Source organism: Pseudoliparis swirei, chromosome 8 (genome assembly GCF_029220125.1).
Source record: "Pseudoliparis swirei isolate HS2019 ecotype Mariana Trench chromosome 8, NWPU_hadal_v1, whole genome shotgun sequence".
In the NCBI taxonomy this organism is placed as follows: domain Eukaryota; kingdom Metazoa; phylum Chordata; class Actinopteri; order Perciformes; family Liparidae; genus Pseudoliparis; species Pseudoliparis swirei.
Window position 1 is genome coordinate 9,048,574 of NC_079395.1, and position 27,370 is coordinate 9,075,943.

General features: G+C 40.8%; 1 protein-coding gene across 1 annotated transcript; it reads left to right on the forward strand.

Annotated features, from left to right (window-relative positions):
- The first annotated feature begins 1,777 nt into the window (after positions 1 to 1,777).
- pigk (phosphatidylinositol glycan anchor biosynthesis, class K) lies at positions 1,778 to 26,910 on the forward strand. The gene is made up of 11 exons (XM_056420866.1): positions 1,778 to 1,875; positions 2,084 to 2,137; positions 2,238 to 2,329; positions 2,718 to 2,853; positions 6,022 to 6,133; positions 6,687 to 6,783; positions 7,937 to 8,054; positions 9,477 to 9,587; positions 11,397 to 11,569; positions 17,996 to 18,071; positions 25,659 to 26,910. The coding sequence occupies exons 1-11, from the start codon at positions 1,810 to 1,812 to the stop codon at positions 25,773 to 25,775; spliced, it is 1,152 nt and encodes a 383-aa protein (XP_056276841.1). The 5' UTR covers positions 1,778 to 1,809; the 3' UTR covers positions 25,776 to 26,910.
- The last annotated feature ends 460 nt before the right edge of the window (positions 26,911 to 27,370 follow it).

The following is a 27,370-nucleotide window of genomic DNA, read 5'->3' on the forward strand; positions in this document are numbered from 1 at the left end:
TAGGTCAGTGACAGCTGTGGATTAGAAAGTGACGATCAATTCATCCAAATAACATCTCAGGCATGCCAGAGAATCTGTAACTGCTGGGGACAAAATGGCCTGACAGGAAAATGCTAATTTATGGATTAAAAATAGAATACTGATTAACATTATGCAACCCAGAACTGTTTAGTTGAAGAGCTATCCAGTCTTTTCATTTTTGAATGTGATGCATTTGATGAAGGCTTTATTATGATGAGCTCACTGCAGGTAGAAAGAGAGCGAGTGACGTTGCAGGTCAAAAAGCAGCAGATTATAAATCTGGAGGATTGAAGTGGTTGGATGACCTCTAAAGGCGCTCTGCAGTGTGTCAACTGAATTTGATGCTGCTTTTCAAACAGACCTTCTACTTGCTGCATTGTAATGTTACATTAGAATTGCATGATGGATGTGTTTTGTATAGCTTCACCTTGTACTGCAGGGCTCTCAGACTTAAGCTCCTTGAGCTGTAACATGGCATTTGACATCTGCTGCTTGTGATGCACATGCCACTTCTCATTAGCAGGGTCCTTAACCAATTAACTGGAGAGAGCATTTAAATATGAGGCTGTCATCTTCACTTGGTGGCTAATCTGCATTTTAAGCGAAATAATGATTGGCTGAATTGTGTACTGTAACCCTTTGAGTGTCTTAATTAAAAATGAATTGCCACATATTGCAAAACTACAAAAAGAAAACACAACCCCAAACAAGTATCATAATGAAAACACAAGTAAACATGCAGAAAAAGCCATCATATACCCTTAAATGGCAGTCATATGGTCAAAAATGTATTTAACTGGATGTTTCCCCCTGTGAACTCTGTAATGAACAGTTGAGAAATAAAATGTTATCCAACAACCTAAGGGGGATATGTCTCTATAGAGAACTGCGTGGACACATTGGAGGACTATGAACTATATTTGCTTCAGTCAAATAACCCATAGAAATCCAATTTTGCAAGTCCATAAAAGTGTATATAGAAAATCTAAAGCATCCGTATATGCAATTATAGTTATTTGTTATAATCTTGTTCTCAGTTCTCTTGATTCTAGCTTTAAAATCAATGTGTTCCCTTTCACAAGAACTCTGTTCATTTCCACAAGCTGGATCATATTATCAGCAATGACCCACGAATATTAAGCTAATTAAATCACAACATGTTATATATATATTATATTATTATATTTTATATTGTTTCCACATTTTAGTTTTAGTTCTCAGTGAGCATTCATAATTTATTTAAGTACATACGCATATAAGGATCCTCTCATGTACTTAAAAAAAAGTTTTGCGTTCATATTCATTCACTAAAATGTATTGCTTTCACTTACAATTGTATGCAATGTATTGTATCCATCTTTCTTTTTTCTCCCCCCCCCCGTGGGTTTGAGAAAGCAATACAAATAGACACTTGATGTATTGGGGAGGATATATAATTGGTACGAGACCAAAGGAAAAATTCCCCAGACATACTTGATTTTAAATTAAAACACAATAAATATAATTGATCACAAAAAGGACACGTTTATCATCTACGCAAACAGTCACTAACATCTTTAAATATAGACGAGTTGCCTCCTTGGCCATTAAATATCTTGGAACATAACCCTGTGGTAGAGCAGCTTGCTGAGACCTTCCCATGTTCATTATTTGTACAAGTTACATTTTTCGGTTTCTTTCACCAACATTCTCTATATCGTTGTCTTTATTTTGAAATGTCTCTTACCGGAAGCACTCACAGGGCGGAGTCGCCGGTTTTCACTTCCTGGATTTTAACAGTGCTGCACAATGAAAATACTAACTTTACTGAGCTTATTAGCCACACATTTATCAGCTAGCAGCGTCAACATTGAGGTGAGTGTATATTCTATCACATGCAGAAATTAAAATCTCGCCAATTAGTTCGTTGAATGTTGGAATTGACCTAAAATGCCGTTCTCACGTGAGCCATCTGCGCAGTCCTGCTAACGCTATCGTTAGCTGTTTTGGTGACCAGTGTGTTTGCTTGTAGCGAACGTGATACAATACAGACATTTATTAGTTTTCTCCACTTGTTCCTCAGGAGAATGCAGGGCAGTTCTTCAGCAGTCGACATACAAACAACTGGGCTGTTCTGGTGTGTATTTCTTTCTGATGAGTTTCACAGTTGGTCTGCTGCATTAATGACGGAAGCAGCAGTGTGTGTGACTAAAAAACCTGCTGTACTTGAAACACAGGTGTGTACATCCAGGTTCTGGTTCAACTACCGTCATGTGGCCAATACCTTGTCCGTCTACAGAAGTGTTAAGAGACTGGGCATTCCTGACAGGTGAGTTAACTGTGAGACAATGTCTGTCCTTACTTATTATGTGTCATTTATTGTGTCTTCTTTCGGTAATAAATGAAAATAGTGATAGTAATAAGTGATAATAACCTAGTGGTACAGACAGGCACTGCATCTTTTATATGTAAGCGGTGGTGGTGTTGATGAGCAGCAAAAAAAAGCCCTTTCTCGTGGTCATGGCCTCCTCCACTGATGTGTAGGAGGGGTAGGACAAAATAAATGTACTGTAATATATTAAAGCATCCTGCTAATGGAATGTAGAAACATAACATCACACTAAATATCTGCTTGATAACTTGATTACAGCATTAGTCCTTTCTTTGTGTCTCTAATGTATCGTTTTGAATGGTCACTGTCATTTTCTTTTTTTCAGCCACATAGTTCTCATGCTGGCTGATGACATGGCTTGTAACCATAGAAACCCCAAACCTGCCACAGTGTTCAGCCACAAGAACATGGAGCTGAATGTGTACGGCGACGACGTGGAGGTGGACTACCGAGGATATGAGGTCGGTTCACATTTCACTCTGGCAGTTATACACACTGTAAAATGCCTTTCCTAGAAAGCACGTTCTTCTCTTTACAGTCTTTTTAAAAACCATTATATATTAATTAGGGCTGTCAATCGATTAAAAAAAATTAACTAATTAATCGCACAGTTTGAAATTGCGATTAATCGCAATTAAAAGTTAAAAGTTAAAAGTTCATTCTTTTTAAAGACAAAACTTCACACAGAGCTGTGTTTTCAAAGAGGCTCCTACATATACAGTGCCAGCGAGGTATTTAATATCGTGGATGATAAATTGTTTCTTCAGTGAAACATCAGATTAGTAAAAAAAAAAGAAGTATATTGAGACCCCATTGGTCCTGTCATCTTTAACACTGAACACAGCAGAACCAGTGGCCTTGGTGACTGACTGACATTCAAATATGTCACGTTAACCCTCTGGAGGCTGGGCTCATTTTATACATTTTACACACAAAAAGAAATTCACCGATTAACCCTTGTGTTGCCTTCGGGTCATTTTGACCCGAATCAATATTACACCCTCCTGCCGCCTTCGGGTTAATTTGACCCCATTCAATGTTTAATGTCGGTGTTCTTTCGGTAGTCAACAAACAAACATAAAGTGCCTCACACTTAAACTTGGAAAACAATATTAATTCTAATAATTTTCTGGAGGTTTTAATTGCTGGCGTCAAATTGAACCCAAAGGGTAAAATATGTTAGTAAATATAAAGGTAACAGGAGGGTGAAACATTGAATCGGGTCAAAATGACCCAAAGGCGGGGGGAGGGTTAAATATTTAATCGGGTCAAATGACCCGAAGGCAACACAAGGGTTAAAAGTGTTTCCCTTCTTTTTAAAGACAAAACTTCACACAGAGCTGTGTTTTCAAAGAGGCTCCTACATATACAGTGCCAGCGAGGTATTTAATATCGTGGATGATAAATTGTTTCTTCAGTGAAACATCAGATTAGTAAAAAAAAAATATATATTGAGACCCCATTGGTCCTGTCATCTTTAACACTGAACACAGCAGAACCAGTGGCCTTGATAACTGACTGACATTCAAATATGTCACGTTAACCCTCTGGAGGCTGGGCTCATTTTATACATTTTACAAAACAAAACAAAATTCACCGTTTAACCCTTGTGTTGCCTTCGGGTCATTTTGACCCGAATCAATATTACACCCTCCTGCCGCCTTCGGGTTAATTTGACCCCATTCAATGTTTAATGTCGGTATTCTTTCGGTAGTCAACAAACAAACATAAAGTGCCTCACACTTAAACTTGGAAAACAATATTAATTCTAATAATTTTCTGGAGGTTATAATTGCTGGCGTCAAATTGAACCCACAGGGTAAAATATGTTAGTAAATATAAAGGTAACAGGAGGGTGAAACATTGAATCGGGTCAAAATGACCCAAAGGCGGGGGGAGGGTTAAATATTTAATCGGGTCAAAATGACCCGAAGGCAACACAAGGGTTAAAAGTGTTTCTCTTCTTTTTAAACACAAAACTTCACATAGAGCTGTGTTTTCAAAGAGGCTCCTACATATAAAGTGCCAGCGAGGTATTTAATATCGTGGATGATAAATTGTTTCTTCAGTGAAACATCAGATTAGTAAAAAAGAAGAAGTATATTGAGACCCCATTGGTCCTGTCATCTTTAACACTGAACAGCAGCAGAACCAGTGGCCTTGGTAACTGACTGACATTCACATATGTCACGTTAACCCTCTGGAGGCTGGGGGCATTTTATACATTTTACAAAATAAATTAAATTCACCGTTTAAAGTTTTTTGCATGTGACACACCCCCACGTGTTATACATCAAACATTCCAGAACAATCTCAGCTCTGAAATGAGCCTCATTGTCCTCGCGCCGTGTCCTCTGGTTCTCTGACTGACAGGCTGCTAAATGAGCCTAACCTGTGAGGTGGGAGGTCCTTTGTGATTTACTGAGTGTTCATTGGTTTCTTTTCCCCCGAAATGTTGACAGACAAACGGATTGACCAATCACGGTGAAGGTTTCGTGTTACGAGTTCTTTCCGCGCCGCGTGTCCCGACACGTCGCCCTCCGTTCCTCTGTGTATCAGAGGGGGAGACGGGAGGAAGGAGGAGCAGGAGGAAACCCGACTGATTCATCCACGAGTTTAAACTGATTTCTGCTCCTTATTTTCGCGGAGAAATGATTGTTTTAAAAACGGAAACAGTGTCAAACCGTACTGCTGCGGTAAAAAAAAAAAAAAAAAAAAACTTGGGTTAATTGCGTTAAAATATTTTAGTGCGTTAACGCGGCCAAATTAATCGCATAGATTAACGCGTTAACGCTGACAGCCCTAATATTAATCAACAGCCTCTGGATTTTCAATTTCTACAAGTCAACTTTTTAAATTGAAAACAACACAAGTTCTTACTCTATTTGCTGGAAGTTGAACCAGCATATCTACTTTTAAACTTATATTATTATATGAGTGCCCATTTAATTGGAAATTGTATTGTTAAAAGGAACACGTATGCTCTAATATAAAATATATCAAGTGTAATTTGCATATATTGCTAACTGCTAGGTGGCTGTATCTCATCTAGTAATTCACCTGCGTTATAAGACTGGGTACTACACAACAAAACATCCTTTGTAGGCAGATGTCACATGTGTAGAATGGGAGGGTGCCATGGTCAACATTCGTTGTCTAGTGTTTGCTCTGTGAACAACAGGAAATGACTTGATACCATCTGTATTGTCAAATAGAGGAGCACCCAAGTGTTTTGTTTGTTACGACGAGGCAGAACCCCAGTGGCGTATCCACTCTTTATCAGAGTTTTATTATTTACTCTGCTTTGTGCTGGTCTTTTAAAAAAATGAATCAACAGTGGCCTGCCGATCTGTGTTTGCTGTCAAACGGTAATCATGTGAAAGAAAAGCTGATTAAGTTCAAGAGGGGGAAAAAGAAGAAAAGAATATGAATAAATGTCTCTCGCAGTTTAATTAAATGAAAAGTAGAGCAGTTAATGTACACCGACCCTGATGATGCAGGTACAATTTTGTTATTTAATTCATAATTCATTTAATCGGTAAAATTATATATGTTAAGATGCACATTACATAATGTATCTCTTCTAATACATGCTAGGTAATCTAAATTGTTGCCATATACTGTTTCAGGTGACGGTGGAGAACTTCCTGCGTGTTTTGACCGGCAGGCTGCCGCCCAGCACTCCGCGCTCAAAACGCCTCCTCTCTGATGACCGCAGCAACATCCTTATCTACCTGACAGGTAAATTCAGGACAAATCCTCCACTTGCATTATTTCTTTAGTGCCTTAACCTTTGTCTTACTTAATTACTTACATCCCTGAGAAAGGAGACACATTTTCTCACCAAAGGTTAATGTTACATTTAATTTAAGTTAATTACCTTTTATGATGATAGCAGAGGCGGTCTTCGTTTCAGTTAAAGGTATTCCAACTTTTCCATTAAACACGAAATGAACCCACAGAACTCTGCAACTTGTCACTGCTTTGTATTTTGGGGTACTAAGCTGAGTTTATTATTTTATTGCCTCGATCTGCATTTGAAATATATTACCTTAACATGAATTCAAGGCAAGTTTATTTATATAGCTCATTTCGGCAACAAGGCAATTCAAAACACTTTACAGAGGACATTATAAGTATTAAGACACAGTACTAAATAAACAAGTTACAAAAGGACATTTAAATACATAAGAGTCAAGAGAGTCCACTGTCCTTTTTAATGTTTGTGTGAGTTTCTGCATTATGAATCTGCATTATGAATCAGATATTAATTAATAATATGTTTGTTTTACAGGCCATGGTGGAAATGGCTTCCTGAAGTTCCAGGACTCTGAGGAGATAAGTAATGTGGAACTGGCCGATGCTTTTGAGCAGATGTGGCAGAAAAGAAGGTAAATAAACTGGAGAATGACAAATATGAAAAAAAAGTTCCATGTGAAGAAAAATCAGATACGGAGTTACTGGCCATTTATATGTGCAGTAAGTCAACAAAGTTATTTGAATGAAACATAGCAACCTCTAAATATGAAGGCCCTTTGTCAGATCGTCTCTCGAAGATGTGTGTCCATTTAGTTTTGTTGCACTTCTAATATTTCTTCGCTCATACACTTCCCAGTGAAAAGATGCGTGGCGCTCATTGTGTGTTCTCATCAACAACACTTTGTTGCAACGGTGTTGTGCTTGATTGAAGGGGATGACCAGCTCAAAATATTGGTTGAAATTCTCTTCTTGCTGCAGTTATGCAGAAGTGTACTCGGGGGGTCAGAAAGCAAACGTCAATACGGCAACCAAAGGCCAAGAATTGGTTGCCAATGGCAACCTTCACTGTCGAGCCGAAACGGCTTTCTATAAACCGAATTAACCAACAGAATTTTAGTTAGTTCTGTTGAAACGGCTGTGAATTAGACTTGTTTCCTGACCTATTAAACTCATGCAACGCATCCTAAACCACTAACAGCGAGAGGATTCCTTTTGAAAGAGAGGCTCTCTCTTTATAAATGGGAACGGATGCTTTTGAAAGTGCTGTGCTGTTTAATTGGTGCACCGCGAGACACTGAATGAGCAAAAGCAGCTTTCTGCTGCCAGCTTTCCTATTGTCCTCCAAACCTATCAATGCAGAGTGTCTAGCTTATAGTCGGACCCCAGGCTGCTTGATTAGCTGAGTGACGCCAGCTTTGATGCTGATGTGATAGAACTGCCACATTAGTCACCATGGAGACTTGGCCACCTCTCTTCATCGTCCCCAAACCACCTTGGTTCAGTCAACTGGAGATGCATATCTTATCATGTTTGCTAATGGAGGAAGAAATAGTGGAAGGAGGAAAAGGAGCAAGAGACGAAGGAAGGGAGGCAGCAGCTCTGTGCGTTGGTGTGTGAGAGGAACTGATGAAGCTGTTGGTTTTTTTGGTCACCATGGCAACTGCAGTATGAAAGATGGTTAGACGGTTTGTGTTAAAACAGGTTTTATCGGAGCAAATAGACGAGGGCTATGCCCGCTGTGTATTCTCACACCAGTGGTGTGCGTGCGTGTGTGTGTGTCATCAGGTACAATGAGTTGCTCTTCATCATTGACACCTGCCAGGGCGCCTCCATGTATGAACGCTTCTACTCTCCAAACCTCATGGCTTTGGCCAGCAGTCAAGTTGGAGAAGATTCCCTGTCGGTGAGTTACCTGCCCTAACATCGAGGACATTCATTTTTTAAGTTCACACTTAAGCCACTCATGTCAATGTTACGATAGTGTTGGTTGGATAACATTTTCTATTTATATTGATTGATTGACATTTGTTGAATTGTTAATTTATAAGGAATAAGTACAGAGAAACGTTGACAGTTGCAGAAGCAGTGTTCAATGTTCTGTACACTTGTTTATAGGTAAAGCCAACAACAGGATTCTACGCGTTCATTTCTCATACTTATAATACCAGGACTGACTAGCACGACACTGCAATACGATGGATTTGATCTCTGTAAATCATTATTAAAGCTGCTCATCATTTTGTAAACATTATTGGTTCAGTTTTACCAGACTGCATACTGACTCGTCAACATTGACACATTTAAACTGAAACCATGGCATACCTTTTGATCTGTTTCCTCTTCACATTACAGAATGACAACCATGTCACTTGGCATTACGTACTGTGCCTCACTGATAAGGGGTTAGGCAAAAGTGTCATCGTTGAAGACGAGTTGTCAAAATATTTTTTAGATTTTGTTATCATGAGTGTTGGTGCCTTTGTTATTTCATCCGACACCATCTCTAAATATACAGTATGCATTGTTCTGTAACCCATGCCTACAAAACCACTGTGTAGTTTAAGTTGATGGTAGTCTCTCATTATCCAACTTTATCTCATGAAAAATATATAACTTAATAAAACCTCCGTAAATACTCGTACCGGCTGAAAGTTAACAAGGTCCTAAACAAAGCTTAACATGTATTTAGGCTGAACACAGCAACTAGACATGGCAGCGTGCTGTTTAATGAAAATCCCAACTGCTCTGTCTAACAAACTGGCCAAGTTTATATAACTGGCCTCCTATCTATCTCTCGTATTGGAGGTCTGGGCATGGTGCTGCTCCAATCAGCATCCATTTGGAAACAAACCAAGAAATGGGATTGTCATAGTCATCTGGCAGCCATTTTCACTCTGGGAACCACACATCCTACTTGGCATAGATCGAAAGGCCCTGACATCATTATATACAGGGCGGTATATGAGGGAGGCAGCAGCCTGAATGGGCAGTCACAATTTGTGGAATATTTCTGCAGCTTTAGGTTGGTCTCCATTCATTTGTTTGTTCGTCCAAATGCCAAACAGCATTTCTTCATTTTGATCATACAATATTACACGTGACATGATTACCTTATGCTATAATAGTGCATTGAAACAAAGTGGCATCCTGAGGGTAAGGAGTTATATGTGGGGGATGACGCATGACGTTGCCTTGTTTTGATAATCCAAAGAAAATAATTTGAATAAACGGGAAAGAAAACGCCACCAAAGCACCTGTGCTGATCAAATGCTCTCGGATATTTACTTTTTTATTATTATTCTACTTTCTTCCTTTCCTTTTCTAGCACCAGCCAGATTTGGCCATAGGAGTCCATTTGATGGACCGTTACACCTTCTACCTGCTGGAGTTCCTGGAAGACATCCACCCATCCAGCAAAGCCAACATGAATGACCTGGTGAGGAGCTTTTAACCAACAGCTGTGCCATATAGGAGCAACTTTAAGTTTCTCATTATCAACTATATTTTCTCTATTAATACATTTACCGGTAGTCTCTAAAATATAAAAAATAAGTTTCTCAAGGTCTTCAAATCTTTTGTAAACCAAGAAGTCCAAATCTAAAGTATTTAAGCCGGTAAATCAATGATATAATTTATGATACATTTTTGCTTGATGAAGAGTAATATTTGGATCGACTTATTGATTCAGCACTCGTGAACCATGCACACTGTTAGACATCAGCTCCATATACACCATGAGGTCTATGTATAGAACACTTTTGTGCACTCTGTTTCACATAAACTTATTGTTTTGTATAAATGTAGTTTTCTTCATGCAACTTCATATTTACTGAAAGCTAGATTGTTGAACTTTATTAACTTCCAAGGAATGAGAATACGGAAGAGAAAAGGTGCTGAACCAACAAAATAACCGTAAGAAAGTATAGTTAACAACATCGGTTATTTATTTCAGTAGAAATGCCAAACATTTCCTGGATTCAGCTTCTCCAATGTGAGGATCTGATAATATTGTATTGTATACCTGTGCAAGCACTTGCCTAGCATTTGATTATGCCGGTAATTAGATTTTGGTGAGATGGCACAAGTAAATTGAAGACAATTTGGGTTCTGATAAATTGGGAATTGCCTTTTCTTGATAAGGATTAATTGTTTAACGGCCAAAATAATTGCAAGATTATTCATGATAAAATCATTGTTGGTTGATTTTGCAGATAGTCAGGCATGACCCATTTTTCTGTGTCGCTCAGGTTAACTCAGGTCCTGTGTAAGCAATTGTCTGGTGTTCCAAGGTTTCTGGTCCTAATGTCAAACATAACTCTGCACTTGAAGCACAATGTCTGATACTGTGTTATGGCTGTTGGCCTTTTACACATGATGACGATGATGATGGTGAATGTGATAGTGGTGATGGTGAGTAAACGCTGCTCCGGGCCATGGCTCAATCTCAGCAGCACCTCCCTTTGCATCTGTTACACTCCTGCAGAGATCTACTGGCTGCAGGGACCCCTCCTCATCCCCACTACCACCTAAACCGCAGGAGATGCAATCAAAAAAACAAAATCCTTATCACTCCTGCACTTAGTCCGAGCTCGATCGATGTGCGCCGACTAATGATCATTATTCTTTCCAATTATGTTTCTGGAGATGCACTCTTTTTTCTGGAGCTATTTAGTGAAATTATAGATCCATACCATGGATTCCCCAAGACGAGCTTTATTTGAATCCAGTCTGCAAATGCTTACCCTTTTGATGAGACATAAATTGCCTCCACCTTCCCAACAACATCCTTCACCAATCGTTTGTTTATTTTTCAAGTCCTTTTTGGCTGACTTTCACCTCGGTTTTATCATTTTCTTTTTCTTTTCAAATGGACAGCACACTAATGAATGATCTCTCACTCAAGAGGATTTACCCCACCGCATGTGGAAACGCAACACTGAACGATTTTGCCTCTAATCTTCTTCACACACTTTTGTACATTTTAACACCTCCAATTGCAGTTCTCATCACTTTAGATGCAGCTGTGGCACGGGAATTAAGATACACAAATTCTATAACAATGTCTCCGGACAAAGTCAGGCTAAAGCTCCTGAGCATGAGTAGATATTTACGTAGTTGATGTGGTTTTTCTGAATAGGTGGCTGTAATGGGAATAGAGCCACCAACTTTGTTTGTTTTGTGTACTGTTTATTTCACTAAGTTAAATAGTGATAGGACACTGATTGTATTCTGTCTGCTTCCCCAGTTCAAAGTATGTCCCAAGAGTCAGTGTGTGTCTACACCGGGCCACCGTACTGACCTTTTCCTGAGGGACCCAGGAAGTGCCCTCATCACAGATTTCTTTGGTAGTGTGCGCAAAGTCGAAATCACCATGGAAACCATCAACTTGACCGACCCCATCGAGCAGGTGGAGCAGAAGTAAGCTGTTTGTTTTGGTCATTAGTGTAATTGTAATAGGAGTGTAATAGAAAAATGAAAAAAAATCACGCCAGTCTTGGAATATCTGGATGGATTGCTAAAGCCAAGTTGCCACGTTCAAGTCGCAGTTGCCATGCTGAACTGTGCATAGTTTTCAATACGAGATATGTTGTCAGGGTTTTTCCTGGGTCAACATTTTTTCACTCTGTCCATTTGCGCACCTCACAGTTGCGTATTGATCAGACAAGAAGACACGCTTATCAACTCGATTACTATTGATCAAAACAGAACGAGGGTTCGGCTGTAGCCTACTTGAAACATACTATTGAGAACATATTCGCTGATGAACACAGTTTTTTTTTCCATCGCTGCCTTTTTTTGCCTTAGGCGCTCAGGATTTGTCATAGGCGTTCGGGGAAACAGCTTAGGCGTGCGCCCACATTTTCTCTATGCAGGAAAAACCCTGGTTATAGATACATACATCTTAAAATATATACATCTTAAAATCTAATGTAAGGTAGATCTAACTTTTCTTTGAAGCCCGTCTTGAACAATCTGCCACTGACGAATCTGTCTCTTGCCTTTTTTTAAATGGATTTATTTTTAACCCTGTATTTAACATGTTTTTTATTGATTCCTCTTTACACGATCTGATAACATTTTAAAGCACAATACACACTACTCCTTTATCTTTCGAAACATCATGATATTATAATCCAATGCAAATATAATTTCAGTAATCATGGGACATTGAGTTACATTTATCTCTAAAGTGAGGTGATTTTTTTTAAAGGTAAATCCCTTAATTGAGGTCAGCCTCTTTGTTTTAGTTGAAGGGCTGTGGGTGAAATTCGTTTTACGCTTGGTTTCCAATTTACTAGACTTCGATTTTAATTCAGAACGACTCATTAGTGAAATTGATTTCTCTACTAATGATGTGTTGAGTGGTTGGTCTCTGGGAGACGCAGTGGATGTTGCTATGACGACCCTTCAGGTGGGTTAGTTTCTAATGCTGATAAATGACATTATTGAGGTAATAATACAGCTCATTTAGATAATATAGTATAATCATTAGCTGCCTGTACTCTGCTCACAGCAAGTGCCGATCATAATGAGACCTGTTCCTTTGTTTGGCTTCAGGCTATAATTTAGTAAATCTTCATAAGTGGCATTGAGTGAGCAGCAGCGTCTCTGATGGATCATCTGTGGCGCCACCCGGTGTTCACCGGATAGAATGCCTCCAAATTGAAAATGTTCTCTCATTGCATCTGTTCGACACGCATACTGTGATGAATCCATTTGGCCACAAGATGTGTGTAGAGAGCTGTCAAACTCTTATTTTGTCTCCGTTGTCTTGGTACATTTCTCTAATCGGAAATCAAATTCTTATTTAACCTCCTCCACGTCACGTGTGCACATCATCTCAGTATTTTTCTTTTTTTGGTACAAATTGCAAATACCGGTACTATTAACCCTTGTGTTGCCTTAGGGTCATTTTGACCCGAATCAATATTACACCCTCCCCCCGCTTTAGGATTAATTTGACCCCATTCAATGTTTAATGTCGGTGTTCTTTCGGTAGTCAACAAACAAACATAAAGTGCCTCACACTTAAACTTGGAAAACAATATTAATTCTAATAATTTTCTGGAGGTTTTAATTGCTGGCGTCAAATTGAACCCAAAGGGTAAAATATGTTAGTAAATATAAAGGTAACAGGAGGGTGAAACATTGAATCGGGTCAAAATGACCCAAAGGCGGGGGGAGGGTGTAATATTGATTCGGGTCAAAATGACCCTAAGCAAACACAAGGGTTAAAAAAAAGTAAATTAAAAAAAAGCCATTCATGTATCAACAATTTTAGTTTTACTATGTTATCAATTATGTATGTCATGTTGATAAACTTACGATGCTGCTTCTCTTTTGAATTGTTTTAACCCCCAAACATTAGTTAATTGCTTAAGTCATTCAAGTCATTGCAAGCAAAATAGTTGAACCAGCTGTCAACAAATTGTATGACAAACAGTAAAGACATTTGTGTATCCTGCCCAATCTCCCACTTACACTAATATGCAATGTTGCACTGTTTATATGTATATATGCTAATGCATATTTTATAATTGTCATCAAAACCAAAGCCATAGTTTACATCAGAAAATACTACATGGCTAAGTATACGATGACACAAATTAACTTTTGAGAAGTAAACTAATGATTTTTCAGCAAGTGACGAGCATTTTTAGTTCATCCCTTATGTGGTGCATTGAATTGTTTTTCAGAAATGCACTCTTTGTTTTGCAAAGGTTTTGGATGATTCAGGAAATGTACCCGTGACTCTGTAAAATACCTGCAAACATCATCCGCTCAGTATCCTCTGTCTGGTGACATATTGTTTGCGTTCTAATATTAGTTCCCAGACACACTAATCCCATAAATACAGACAATCACCTGATGTTTTCGGAATACTCTGCAAACAGTCCTCTATGCATTAAATCATCAGGCGACTAAGAGTAAGTATGATGGCAGAGATTTATACAAATAGATATGATGGAAATTAAAACTTTATTCCTAATTACACTCTCCCAACTTCCATTAATTTTATTAAAATGGGATTTAATTGAACCACTGGGAGGTGTTATCGTGAAATACTCTAATGCGGTTGGCTGCTAATTAGTAATTGGAGGCAATTGCCATACTGATTTTAGTCATCAACTGTTTTGGCCTTCGGCTAGTTAGTCGGTTCACCCAACTTCCTCTATTACTTCATTATTGATCAGGGCCAACACATTAGGTTGGCTGATCTCCCGTGCAACACAGAAACACACCACCAGCGTTATCGAGCTGTTGCCCTAATTCTGTCCTAGAGAGAGACGCTTTATCTCCAATTCTGATGTAAGAAACCAGCAATCCCCGATCCATTTGATGTTTAATGGAGCCAAGTTCACTGCTGCAGCAATGCACTTGTCGCGTCTTTCTCCTTTCCGGAATGATAGAAAACACTATAGTGAAAGTTCAAAGTTATAACGGAGGATAACGACACTTTCCGTCATTTTCTTTGTCACATTAATATGCGACACTATCATTAAGTGTTGGACGAGATTAATATAACATGGGGTGGTGGCTGTTAAAATATTTGCTTTGCAAATTGAGAGGGAGTTTTAGTACACAAAGATGTTCTGCGGGGGAAAAACTATGACTTTCATCAAAAGCTATGACTTTCAAATAATGTCATTTAAAAGTATTATGTATTGTAAGTACTGGAGTTGTCAAGGTGACATCCTCATGCTATGACTTGATAGCATGTTGTTGTTAACTAGTCGGCATCTGTTAAGAATCAAGAAAAACCCGGTAACAGAAACAACTATGAACACAAATGCTAAAATGCAAATGCCTCGAGAATTAAATTATGGGTAAGAACAGACAAGCAATTTCAAATTGCCCCCCAAGGCTTTAATTATAATGTGCATTTTTCTCTTGATCTGTTTCACAATCAGTTAATTGGGAAAATAATCTGTGTATTATCGGTAATGAAAGTAATCGTGCCGCTCTGCTTGCAGTGATGATCCCACCTCCTTTTAAAGAAATAAATGTTGGATGAATTGGGCTTTTGTCTATAACATCAGAACTGTGTATATATTACTTCTTTAATCCATTTTAGTCAGCTCATCTGGCCACTCAGACAAGTTGTGCAAGTTGGTTACATGTGTGTTCAAGTGCGTCTCTTTGTCATTCTCTTGCTCCTCTTAGCCCTATTCTACTCCCTCTTAATCATTTCTAAACGGACACTTTCCCCCCCCAGAACAATCTCTTCCATTAAGTAAATGGCTTTAATGGACCCCCTCAATCCTCTTCATAATAAATGGGCTTAACAGTGTAATGACATTGTTTAGTTACTCACTTTGTGCCATTCGTACTTGTTGACCAAAAAATATCATCTTATGGGTCCCAAAGCTCCATGAATCATATAAATGATCAAGAGTTAACGGCACGTTTTGGTAATAAAGTAAACACTTAATGTAATGTGTGACCTGCAGCACTGGATAGAGTTGCCGGTATCTACTGAGGTCATTAGTAGAGTAGATGTTCAAAGCTAATTTGTTTGACCTAAAGATGGCAGCTGGAGGCAGCAGTGACACCGGAGCTGTGTGTAGGGGTGGATTCACACTCATTAGAATCAGCTAAGTGGATTTAAAAATCCTCTCCAAAAATATCTCTTACTTTACAGAATACAGTGGAAAGTGGTTTCACTCGAATTGGAGTTCATCTCAAGTGAAAAGGGCGGACGTGACAGCCAGCCGTCTGCTCTGTGACACGTTTTCCACTGGCAGAAAGAGCTCGGTGCTCCGATCGGCTCGGCAGGAGATCGGCTCCCTGCTGGACAGTTTTCTTCTGTCTCTGTTCCTGTCTGTCGGAGCAACTTCTGCCCTATCGCACAGACGTGAGTGAGAGGAGACGAGCAGAGAAAGGTAGTTGAAAAGAAGGAGATAAAGACAGGAAAATATAGAAGGAAGGGCAAAAGCCAGACAGAAAGCATTTGACCAAAAGTACCTCAGAGGAAAGAGCGAAGGCAACGGGAGAGTGGGCTGCTTCACACAGCGGCGTCTCACTCCGGGATACGGCCCAGTTTGTCAGCAGCTGTCTGACCTAAAATATCTTTGATTAGCCAAAGACTTCCTCTCTGTCGATCCGCCACTCCACTGTGACCTTCAGCTGAGACAGTTCGGCCGGACTTCCGGTCTCAAAAAAAGACGCACCGAAGAATGCAAACATTTAAAAACGGCTCGTCAAAATTGTGGCGCACTGGTGGATCGAAATTGTTTCATTATCTTCGTCATTCGTTTGAACCGTTTCTTTGCTTTTATGTTTTTTGGTCTCTCGGCGCGCACAATGTTGACTCTGCTGTATATTTCAGTTTCTTATAAAACAAAGGCAGTGTAAAAGAATGTGATGGTGAACCTACAAGAACACGGCGACTGTGGTTCTGTGGCCAACAGGGTCGCCCTTAAATCGAAGGATCGGCTGCTTGATCCCCGGCTCCGCTCGCCCAGGTCGATGTGTCCTTGGGCAAGACACTTAACCCCAAATTGCTCCCATAGCTGTCCCTACGGTGTATGAATGTGTGTGAATCTTAGTTAATTCAGATGGTCAGGAGTGTGAATGGGTGAATGATGACAAGTATTGTGAAAGGACTCTGAGTGGTCGAAAGACTAGAAAAGCGCTTTACAAGTCCAGGCCCATTTACTTTGTCGATGTGGAGTGTACAAGGTGATATATCGTCACAGGCTGTTCCTCTATGTTCTGTCTGATAACTCTTCATCAGACAGTAAATGATCCTTCCAATTCGTATGGATTACTTCCAGAAAAGCAATGGAGAGCGATTCCTTCCCTGAATTTTTTTAATCGGTCACAAATATAAAGTTCCATTTCTAAAAAAAACTGAGCAAGTAAAACCAGCTGGTCACTCGTGTTTTAGGGAAATGAAACGGGAGTAAATTGTGTATTTGTTTGGCGTACTATTTTCAGATGTGGATTTGGTGCTCTAGTGCAGTGTTTACAGCAGAAAGATGGCGTCTATGGGGTTTGACTGTCAGTTAATTACAGTCCTTGTATTCATTGTAATGCTGGTGCATGTCGCCCAGTGTGGCTCATTAATGCTCTTTTAAATAGCTTTTGTACAACAATGGAAGCAGGAAGGCTCTTTAACTGGATAACCAGCTCCGTGTCTCAAAGGTCACAGGTTTAATACATCTTGTCTCGCACTAACTAATCTAGAGCCATTAACTGGCATCTGGTGACCATGAAGAAGAATCTTAACCACAAATTACTTCATTCATTTAGGGCATGCTTTTTAAATACGCTAACTTATGCTGCTCTCTCCTCCACCTTAATGGAAGATCTTACAATCCCTTAAGGAGACGAGGAGAGAGGAGGCTTCTGGAGGAGATGAGAGTGAGGAAACACAGATGTACCCTTTATTATTATTATCATTTAATAATGCTTTTCGGCTTAAATAATATCAAACCATGTCTTTTCCCTTTTGTATTCACAAGTTGTCGTTATGTAAGATGATTGAAGGCGGGATTAAACTCAACTGATTGTGTAGTGCCTCCTAAGGCGCTGTTCTAACCCCATTCTTTAATGACATTTCACCTTGATATTACTTATGCATACTTCTTTGGCCAACTTTTCATTTGCATTTAGGCAACCGTTGGAGATTTGTAAAATCTTAGCGACTTGAGACCCGGTAGGAATCAGATTCTGCTCAACTTTGATATATTCTTAGCTGTTGACTTGTTTGTTCACTTTTTTAATTATAATTAGTTTTTATTAATCAAAGTACATCATAAAAGGTTCATGACTGGATTGCAGCTTTCTCCAGGTAGTTGATGACTCATAATTGCTGTTTTTTGTGTTTTTGTCTTTCAGTTTTGTGAATGAAGAGCGGCAGAAAGAGACCTACTCATATGTGGACCAGCTGCCCGTGTCTGAAATAATCCATCAAGTAAGAGTCCCACACTAACACCAGGCTCACTCGAAACCACATGAAGAGTTTCCCGTTGATGTAACCCCAAAAAGTAATGTGGGATGGAACTTCCACTTTACTTCCACTTTGTCATCTTTTAAGCGTTTTGCGTGGGAAAACATTTTTTGGGCTCCCGTGTTTTTGCTATTCGAAGTGCGTCCACATGTTTGTCCTTTTTAATTTGGATACGGAACAGAAATTATCTGCAACCTCCACCAACAGATGTCTTTGTGTCGTTCCCATGGTGACAGCTCTAAGTGTGAAATGCAAGTGCTCCCTGGGCTCAGTAGGGAGGGGCCACCGTGAAATCCAGCAGAATGGATCGGCAAGTGTGTTACAAGGAATTGTGCATTCACCTCATTCCCAAATAGATTGCGGCTTGCAGTTGTGCCGACCTTCACAAATGAACACGTATTCCTCCTCTTTTCACCTTTACAACGTGTGCTCTGCATTCACAATAGAAGGTATTGGGTCTTCTGTATTGCTATTGAAATATTTTCCATTAAGAGCTTTTTCAAATATACTTTTTTTTGTACTAATTCCCTTTCAACTTGTGCCTCACAAAAGTAAAGAGTCACATTAATATGCCGGAGGCAGGAGCAGACATTGGTGGTGCTTACATTTGGGGTTCAGCTGCCTCTGAAAAACCATATTTAAAAACATAACCATGACCATCAACACAGCATTATCAATGCAGTATCTTTACAATAAGAGACTGTGTCAGAGTGCTGTTTCAACTCTTAATGGGTTCAGCTGTAGATGTATTGGATTGTATGTTTTGATTCTATCTTAACGTTGTTTTCAGCAGCAGGCAGCTGTTGAACCCACAGTACACGACCTGCTCGGCCCCAAACAACAGACATCCAACGTCAGTGACTAGCTGGTGAATATAATGGAGAATTTATCAGCTAAAGAGTCGGGTATTTCCCTCAGGAGTTGTTGGAGAGCAAAACAGACTTAAAAGGAATATTGGATTTGGATTTGCCAAGTAAACAAATGCAAAGTGTCAAAGAGTCCAGATGTTATGATACGTTGCCATGTTAACCATGTCAATGTGATAAGAATGATAATGTTCAGAGTACAAGTTTAATATGGTAATTGTTGTAAAGTTGTTGAACTGTTTTACGTCAATAGAAATGATCATTGTGGCAGGGGAGCTTGTTAGCTTTGTACCAGCACCTTATCATTTTAATACATTTTTGCACATGAAAATTAGATAATGGAGCAATAGTGTCTTGCTTTAAATGCTTAAACTCATGCCAAGTAATTTCCATTACTGAACTGATGCCAAGTATATAATCTGGCCTTGCAAATCGTAGAGCCAAAGCAGTGGATCAAAGCAGCTGTTTTGTGGCGTTTCTAGAACGATGGTCAACAATATTGATAACAAAGGTCAGATCCAGCTGAACCTAAAACTTTAGAAATAAATACATTACTAAACAATCTCTCCAGCCTTTCTGCTGGAATCAACATCGACTTTGGTGAATACAAAGGAGCCTCAGTCGGTTGTCCCAGATAAATGAAGCTGACCACAGGCCTGAGCCCCGTCAGACGCTTGTTGAGTATTGTGACGGGAAACAAGAAGAGTCTCCACGCCCAGCCGCACGCTGGAGAATTGATCGCAGAGGACAGCCTCAAAAGCCCGGCCGCTTTTGTAGGTCTTCTGCTCACATGAGTAAACCGAGTGTCATTTTCAATGCACAGAAGCAATCGCACTATTGAACGTTCGCACACCAACACGACCCATTAAGTGTCCGCCGTCTGCTGCTTGGCTTCATGTCTCGGCTCGCTCTCTTTTTGTTTTGTGTTTCTCTCTTTGAACATATTTTTCGGTCTGCTCCTCTTTTTAAATGCACCCACATGGACAACGTGCAAACACATTCATCCGCCCGCCGACTCTTGTCAGAGATTTTCAATTATCGGCTCGCAATCCTGCTGGGTTGAGAGTGGGAGTCATCGCTCCCTATCAGCATCATCCATCTGCACTGCAGCACAATGACCAATGTCCATAAAGCATATTGACAGCCCTCCTCTTGTTGATTAGCTGTCATATTGTGCTCAGCAATCTCTGAGATGTCTTTGTCTTCGTGCCACTCTGGCGGTGTCCTTTGTTGCAACTGATCAGATGCACTCATCTGAAGAACTAGATGTGATTGAATCTCATATCATTTGATGTCTAGAATATTCCCGTCGGGTCTGATTTCAGTTGTGCCTCCAGCAAAAACAAATCTTTTCACCGTTTATCTTCTCAGAAAACTATTTTTCCATTGTCCACTTGCGAATAGAAAATTCTTGTGACTGAGTGAGTGTCGGAGGAAATATAAGCCTGTGTTATTTGCCGTGTGTGTACAAACCTCCACTAATTGTGCATGTGGAAGCTTGTATGTGAGGAGTTGATGAATGTCCTGTCACGGCTGGCCGTTGTCTTGCTCGTGGTGACAGGGTGAGTCCTCTCTTCCTGCCACCTGCTTCTCCCAACCTCGCACATCTCATCCTGTTGCCAACACCTCATCACAATGTGTTCAGCTCTGACAATAACGACACGGAGCCCTTCTTTTTTTCCCTTTTGTGCTGTCCTTTGGGGTCAAATTGTTATTTGTTCCTTCGCCAACTTTAAGCCACACCATATGGATCCAGAGAATTGAAAATGGAAAATCTGAAAAATAAATGCTTTTCCTCCCTTCATCCGTTGCCAAATCCCCCTTTCCTCTCTGAGCCTGCAACATTGACCCTTTTCAAAAAGTTGGTGTCGGGATCGTGTGGACGAGCGTTTCCTCTGAATGAGCTGTTCTATGTTGCTTTTGCTCAATAATGAAAAATGATAAGCAAATAAGCTAAAACATGCGTTATGAGAGAATAATACCCCCGCTGCTGTCCGAGCGCTGCGATGTCCGGCAGTACAGGGGAGTGTCCTGGCAGAACACTATGGCAGCTGTTCTGTCATCAACATCAATTTGCTGCAGTTTTGACCTTGGAATGCTGTGTTTGGCAGAGTGTTTCAGACCTCCCTCAACACACATTAGCATCCTGCATGGCCGTGTTCATTAGCACCCATCAATCAGATGGGTTGCCGCTAATTGATCTTGCGTGTGAATTGAATACGCAACACAGAGCGTGTGTAATGGAGGCTGCTTGAGTCTGACTCTGTCCTTGTTGGTGGGATGTGAATGGTTCCGTCAGTGAAGGTCAACGAACGTACCCGTCTTTTCTGCTCTGCTCTCATTTCTGTGGCTAATATTCGTTTCCTCTGCCTCCCTCATGTCTGGTTCTTTTTCTCAAGAAGCTGGATTCTCTCTTTTTTTTGTCAGTGAAAACCCTTTCAGAGAGAGCAGGCTTGTTTCCATTTTTTTGTCGTCGTTAATGTCTATGAATCCAAATATGATATTCTAAATAGTTCTTACATTTAGGGCTGTATCAATTAGTCATTATGGCAATTAGTTGGCCAACAGAAAATAAGCAATTCTGATGAAAGATTATCTGTTGAAGTCACTTTTCAAGCAAAAGCTTCAAACATTTTGCTGGTTCACAAATGTGACAATTTTCTGCGCTTCTCCGTTTGTCTAGAATTATAAATTAAATGAGGGGTATTGAGCTGCTGGTCGGACAAAAGAAGCAATTCAAGGACGTCACCTTCGATTTTGGAAACTTGCCATGCAGAATTATTTCACAATATACCAGGCTTATACGGATATATGGCTAGCCAAAAATAGCAAAATAATCATAAATTGATTGTCATTCGTCTATATTGATCACAATTCTAAAATAACTAATTTTAAGGGAAAATATTTGTTCACAAAAGAAATATAAAAACTGTCAGTACATTGTATATGCTAAATAAATGATCACATTATTTGATAGTGAAAATTAGTTGATACCATTTCCCTTGTTGAAAAATGTGTAGTTATTAACCTGACATAATGTTCCTTCTCTTCCAATGTCTCGCTCCCTCCCTTCCCTCTTGACATATGCTCTCCTCTCTGCCGGGGGTGCTGACGTGGCTTCCTGTCACAGTCGATCCATCTCCCTTTGTGCTTCCTTACCCAAGAGGCTTTCACTTACACACACACACACACACACACATACACACACACACATCCACACCTCTGCCTACCATTGACACGGAGGTCAACTGCCCCCAATGGCCACATGCTCCCAGTCCTCTCTCTGAATATCCCCGGCCGGGTTCTGCCTCGTCCTCCAGAAGTTTAACCTTTTAGCTCCTCTTTTTGTCTTCCTGCCACTTTGTCAACAAGGCTTAAGCTGAATGTATCTCAACACTAATTCTGTGAAGTAACACGGATCTGATGACTGTAGTGTAGGGAGAGCAAAATGACCCCACATTGAATGTCTGATTCTGACCCCATCTGTGCAGTTTGAAATCACAGTGCGATGGCCGCCTGCACGGTCAGATCAGCATTCCTCCATGTTGACGTCTCAGTGAGACGGATCGCTGTTGTCACAGCTTTGTGTCCGCTGACCGTAAAACATCGAGGGCGACAACTTAAGCATGCTGTCAAGTTTAATTGGGATTTGGGGAGTTTCAGCTAAACTCGAATAGATGGATCGAAATCGACCCGTTCGAAACTGTGACTATGGCTGAGTATGGGTATTGGATACCTTACGGTATCGTCCAAAATAACACAGTAGCATGTAATATCACAACTTCAAATTCCAGTCCAACGATAGCTGCATTCGATCCTTTTTGGAGCCACATCGAGGATCAAATTCGAGCTGTGAGCTGAAACTAATGCCCGCGGGTGGAGGGGAGCTCCAGATTCAAGTGTTATTTCTCTGTGGGTTCATTACTACTAGTTACCCCTTTCACATTGTCCCATTGGCATTTACTTCGTTCATACATTGTTAGTTAAAAAATACTGATTATAGCAGCTTTAATTAAACATGAATGAAATGGGACTCATTCCAATTTAAAGTTTATTTAAAGGGGGAAAAAACCGTCCCCCACCATTCACATCATATTTTGTCAGCCGAATCCCTGTCTTGTTGTTGTTTTTTAGCTCCTTCACTGGACACATAGCAATGCAATAGCTTTGAGGCAGAGTGACGCAGAGCCAAAAAGTTGCCTCAGTCCTTTGGAAGCGGACGGAAACACTTCTCTTCTCACTTCCCGTGTGAATGAATCTTTGCCTCCCAGCGCTGTCAGCAGCAGCGCGGGAGATAAAAGAGGAGTGGGCTTGAATTTTATTGCTGAACATTGACCAGGAATTACACTTTTTATTTCTCTGTGTGGAAATCCATTGTTTTCACATTGCAGATGATGGACACTCGCATTGAAGCAAAGCTACACTGTCGGAGGACGGCTGCTTTTCAGAGGCCATAAATAGTGTATTTGTCATAATTGTAGATTAGCTGTATTGAGTAAAAGACGCCAGTAAGAATGTTGAATTTAAATAAAAATCTGGAGATAAAAAAACTAGATTTGATACCTCATCTGAAATAATCAAGTGTTCTAAATTTGGTAGAAAGTATTGGTTCCCGTCAGTCATCCAAAGGAGTTCATGGTGGGTTCAGGGTCTTTTGATAAAGTGGTTTCATTGGACAAAAGTTTCGCTCTCTCGTGCGGTGTGCTATTCTGACGCCAGACATGTTTCTGTCACAAAAGCGCCACTGAGTCCAACGCGGAAAACATTCCTTTATCTTTTGAGTTCCATTGTCTTCAACAGTTTGTGAGCAGCTGAGTTTTTTCCACCACATAACTTGCAACTCGGTTTCTGTTCGACACTCCACTGTAGAGTGTGTGTGTGTGTGTGTGTGTGTGTGTGTGGCCTGTGGCAGTCTGGAGCATCGGCCCGGTTCACACTGATTGATGTGCCGCAGCTCCTTTCTAAACCTGAATTTAATTCCTTCAGTCTTCTTTTTTCCTCCAATATAATTGTATATGTGGTTATTGCATAGCCAATAAAAATGTCACACACGCAAATAATGTTAGTTAATATCTGCGTTGTGAATGCAGCTTTGAATCAGAAGCGCTTCGCCTTCAGCCTCCAGCCCCGACCCGCGCTTGTCTCTGCTTGAGCATTCTGGCTGGCAGTGAAGCTCTATTGATTTGTCTTGATTGAGCTGTTAAATAAATTTGGGGTCAGACATAATTCAATTTGACTGCTATCTTCAGTCTTTCCGAGTGTTACGTACACTTAGAAAATGGCAGCGTTGTGACACAAACCTGGAGTTTGTGATGAAGGCAGCCTGGAGAGGACCGAGCACGGCCACTGACTGGTTCATAATGCAGCGGAGACGACTTCTGGTTTCTATTTGTTTGAGTACTTCTGTCCACCTGAAGAATGAGTATCGTTATAGTCTCTGTATTCTGGTACTGATGCCAATAACTTGTCTCTTGATACCGTACTTTGAGGAAAATGTATTTGTTCTTCTACAACACATTTTTTCGTTGAACTAAAGTAGAACCTCTTGATTGTTGTCTAAACGCAACTCGCTGCACAACAACGTTCGCCATATGCAGTTCTCTCATCCATATTTTGAAGTGTGTTTTTTTGAGCAACTGTGAAGGAACAACCATGTGCTAAATGATGATTTTTAGGTGACCCAAATCCAATGACTGTCATGAACTTGAAGTTCTCAGACGAAGCCCGGGCAGCAGCCCGTCCTTCACAAGGTAGCCACGCCAAATGGGACCATAATTAACAAAATGAACATCGTGAAACTCGCCATCGAGTCCATAAACTCACCTTCAGTGTTTACGAAGGGTGATGATGACCGTGGACTTGGCTTTCACAAGAGCGTCTAATCTTCCAGAGCTCGTCAGTCGGCTGTCGGCCTCCTCCTGCCATGTGTGAGCGACGGCCGATAGGGAAGTACTTCAGTCAGAGGACACGAGGTACTGCTGTGTAGCAGCTCTACTCTATGCTGTGTAGCAGCTCTATGCTGTGGATGTGAGTTGGAGTGTTGTGTTGATTCTCTCGCGGTTTCGGATGCTGATTCCTTGGCTGCACAATGGCAGCAAGTAAAGCGAGGGACACCAGACCTCTCTGAAGTGCGTCCTCGCAGCCGATCTGTAGCTTTGTCGGAGGAGTTCTGATTTTTTTTTTTAGAGGTTAAATCTTATATCTCCGCAGAATACTGTCGCCGCATTAGCATATAAATGTGCTCCTTGTGAGATGCATGTTTAATATGGAGGAGATTTAAAAGTATAATCATACACAAAGTGATGATGTGGCAGAGAATGGGACAAGCACAAGACGGGGGACGTGTGTGTGTGTGTGTGTGTGTGTGTGTGTGTGTGTGTGTGTGTGTGTGTGTGTGTGTGTGTGTGTGTGTGTGTGTGTGTGTGTGTGTGTGTGTGTGTGTGTGTGTGTGTGTGTGTGTGTGTGTGTGTGTGTGTGTGTGTGGATAAAGCGAGTGTATATTTGATTGTGCGCCTGTGTGAATGACGGAACAATCAGCAGTGGCGTCAGCTGAAGAAATCTACTCCTGCTAACCTGCGATCTCCCCCGTCCCCCTCTTCTCTCCCCCGTCCCCCTCTTCTCTCCCCCGTCCCCCTCTTCTCTCCCGCGTCACCCCCACCGTACCTCACCCCGCTCCTCCCCTCAGAAGCCGAAGCAGAAAAACTGGCATCCTCCTGATGGCTTCATCCTGGGCTTGTGGACTCTCATCCTGCTGGTGTTCTTCAAGACGTACGGCATGAAGCACCTCAAACACATCTTCTGAGGCGTTGATGCCCCCGGATATCTGAGGACAGCTGCACATCTGGAGCGTGTACTGCAGGCGTATTAGAGGTGCGCTTATTTTCCTGAAAATGGAAAGGAGATGTGTGGCACCACAACTGCTTGGCCAGGAACTGTGATGCAATTGGTGCCTTTCTCTTTGGTTTCGGATGACTGCTCTACGCTGATGAAATTTAACATTTGTGTTGCCACTCACAGTGCGGCTATTCTAAACCGTTTTGTGTGTTCTTCTTGACAACGTCTCCAACTTTTAATTATTTATATTTGTGTCATAAATTCTGTTTTGCCATTCCATAATTGCTTTGATTTGGTAAAAAAAAAAAAAAAAGCACTGAATTGAGTCTGCAGATAAGAATTACATTTATTTTTGCGAGCGCTACTCTGCATAAATCAGCAGCAGTAGCGCTTTTTGTTTAAGTGCCACTGTGAAGAGATTACTATTTAATGTCTCCCTTGTCCATATACATTACACTGTCATATCACGCTCGTGAAGGATAACAATCACACATAATCCCATCTCGCATGATGGACCCATCCACTTTCCCATTCACCAAATTGCCCTCCCTGTGGAAACATCCATTAGCTCCCCAGCCGTGCACTCGGCTGATTGTATTCTGGGTGATGGACGGCCGTTTCCCCGGCCATTCCACGTCTCGCGCTACAGCAGCGATAAGTGAGTGATAACCTAGTAAACCGCCAGCCGTCCCACATGAATCTCCTCTGTGCTGGGGCGTGTCCCCCCCCCCTGCACGTGTAACCATTCTGCATTGTGCACATTGTTGGGGGAGTGACTGATGCTCAAAGCACGTGGGCTGAACCTGAGGTCCGCTGTGTTTGGTCCCTGGAGTGAGGACCCGCCCATCGGGTGCCCGCTGCCTCGCTCCCTTGCGGCTAAAGTGGAAAATAGATGGGAGTTGGAAATGAAACTATATGTATTAGAAGGCAGCAGCTGTCAGCCACCCAAAGTCCCTTTTCTTTTTACATTATTTATGCAATACTTATTTATTTTTCCTTTTTCCTCCTGGTTATCTTTTTAGAGAGAGCGAGTTCATTTTATTTCTTCAATGGAAGGATTTTTGATACACTGATTAAAGATGAAACACTGACTCTTAAAAGAATGGATTTGTCTTCTTTTTCTTCTTTCTTAGTTTAATACTGTATACATTTTATTTTTGACTGTGGCCAAGCTTCCATGGTATGCCTGGCGGAGCTCATTCTAAGCTTATTTTATACCACAACCAGATCCTTGACATCGGTACCGCATGAGCTGACTTACACACCTGCTCTTTTGTTTTCTTACTGGAAACATTTCAAACAATCCAGAGAGGCTTTTTAAAATGTATTTTTCAAGTCCTGTGTTTTAAAAGATGGAGCAGCCATTGGCTCCAAGCCTCAAAATACAATCTGTGAATATCTGGCTGGCACCAGATCCAATAAGATGAAAGCCAACCGATCTCAGATGGAATTGTTTGTTTTTAAACCCACTTCCAAATTGACTCGGTCTCCGGTGCGCCTTTCATTATTACGCAGATGGAATTGAATATACTCCCCCGTCTCCTCTCGATATGATATGGTTTC

Coding starts and splice junctions, on each gene's coding strand:
- pigk (XM_056420866.1), top strand. CDS start 1,810: ATGAAAATACTAACTTTACTGAGCTTATTAGCCACACATTTATCAGCT. Junction 1,876..2,083: donor CTAGCAGCGTCAACATTGAG/GTGAGTGTATAT, acceptor CTTGTTCCTCAG/GAGAATGCAGGGCAGTTCTT. Junction 2,854..6,021: donor TGGACTACCGAGGATATGAG/GTCGGTTCACAT, acceptor ATACTGTTTCAG/GTGACGGTGGAGAACTTCCT.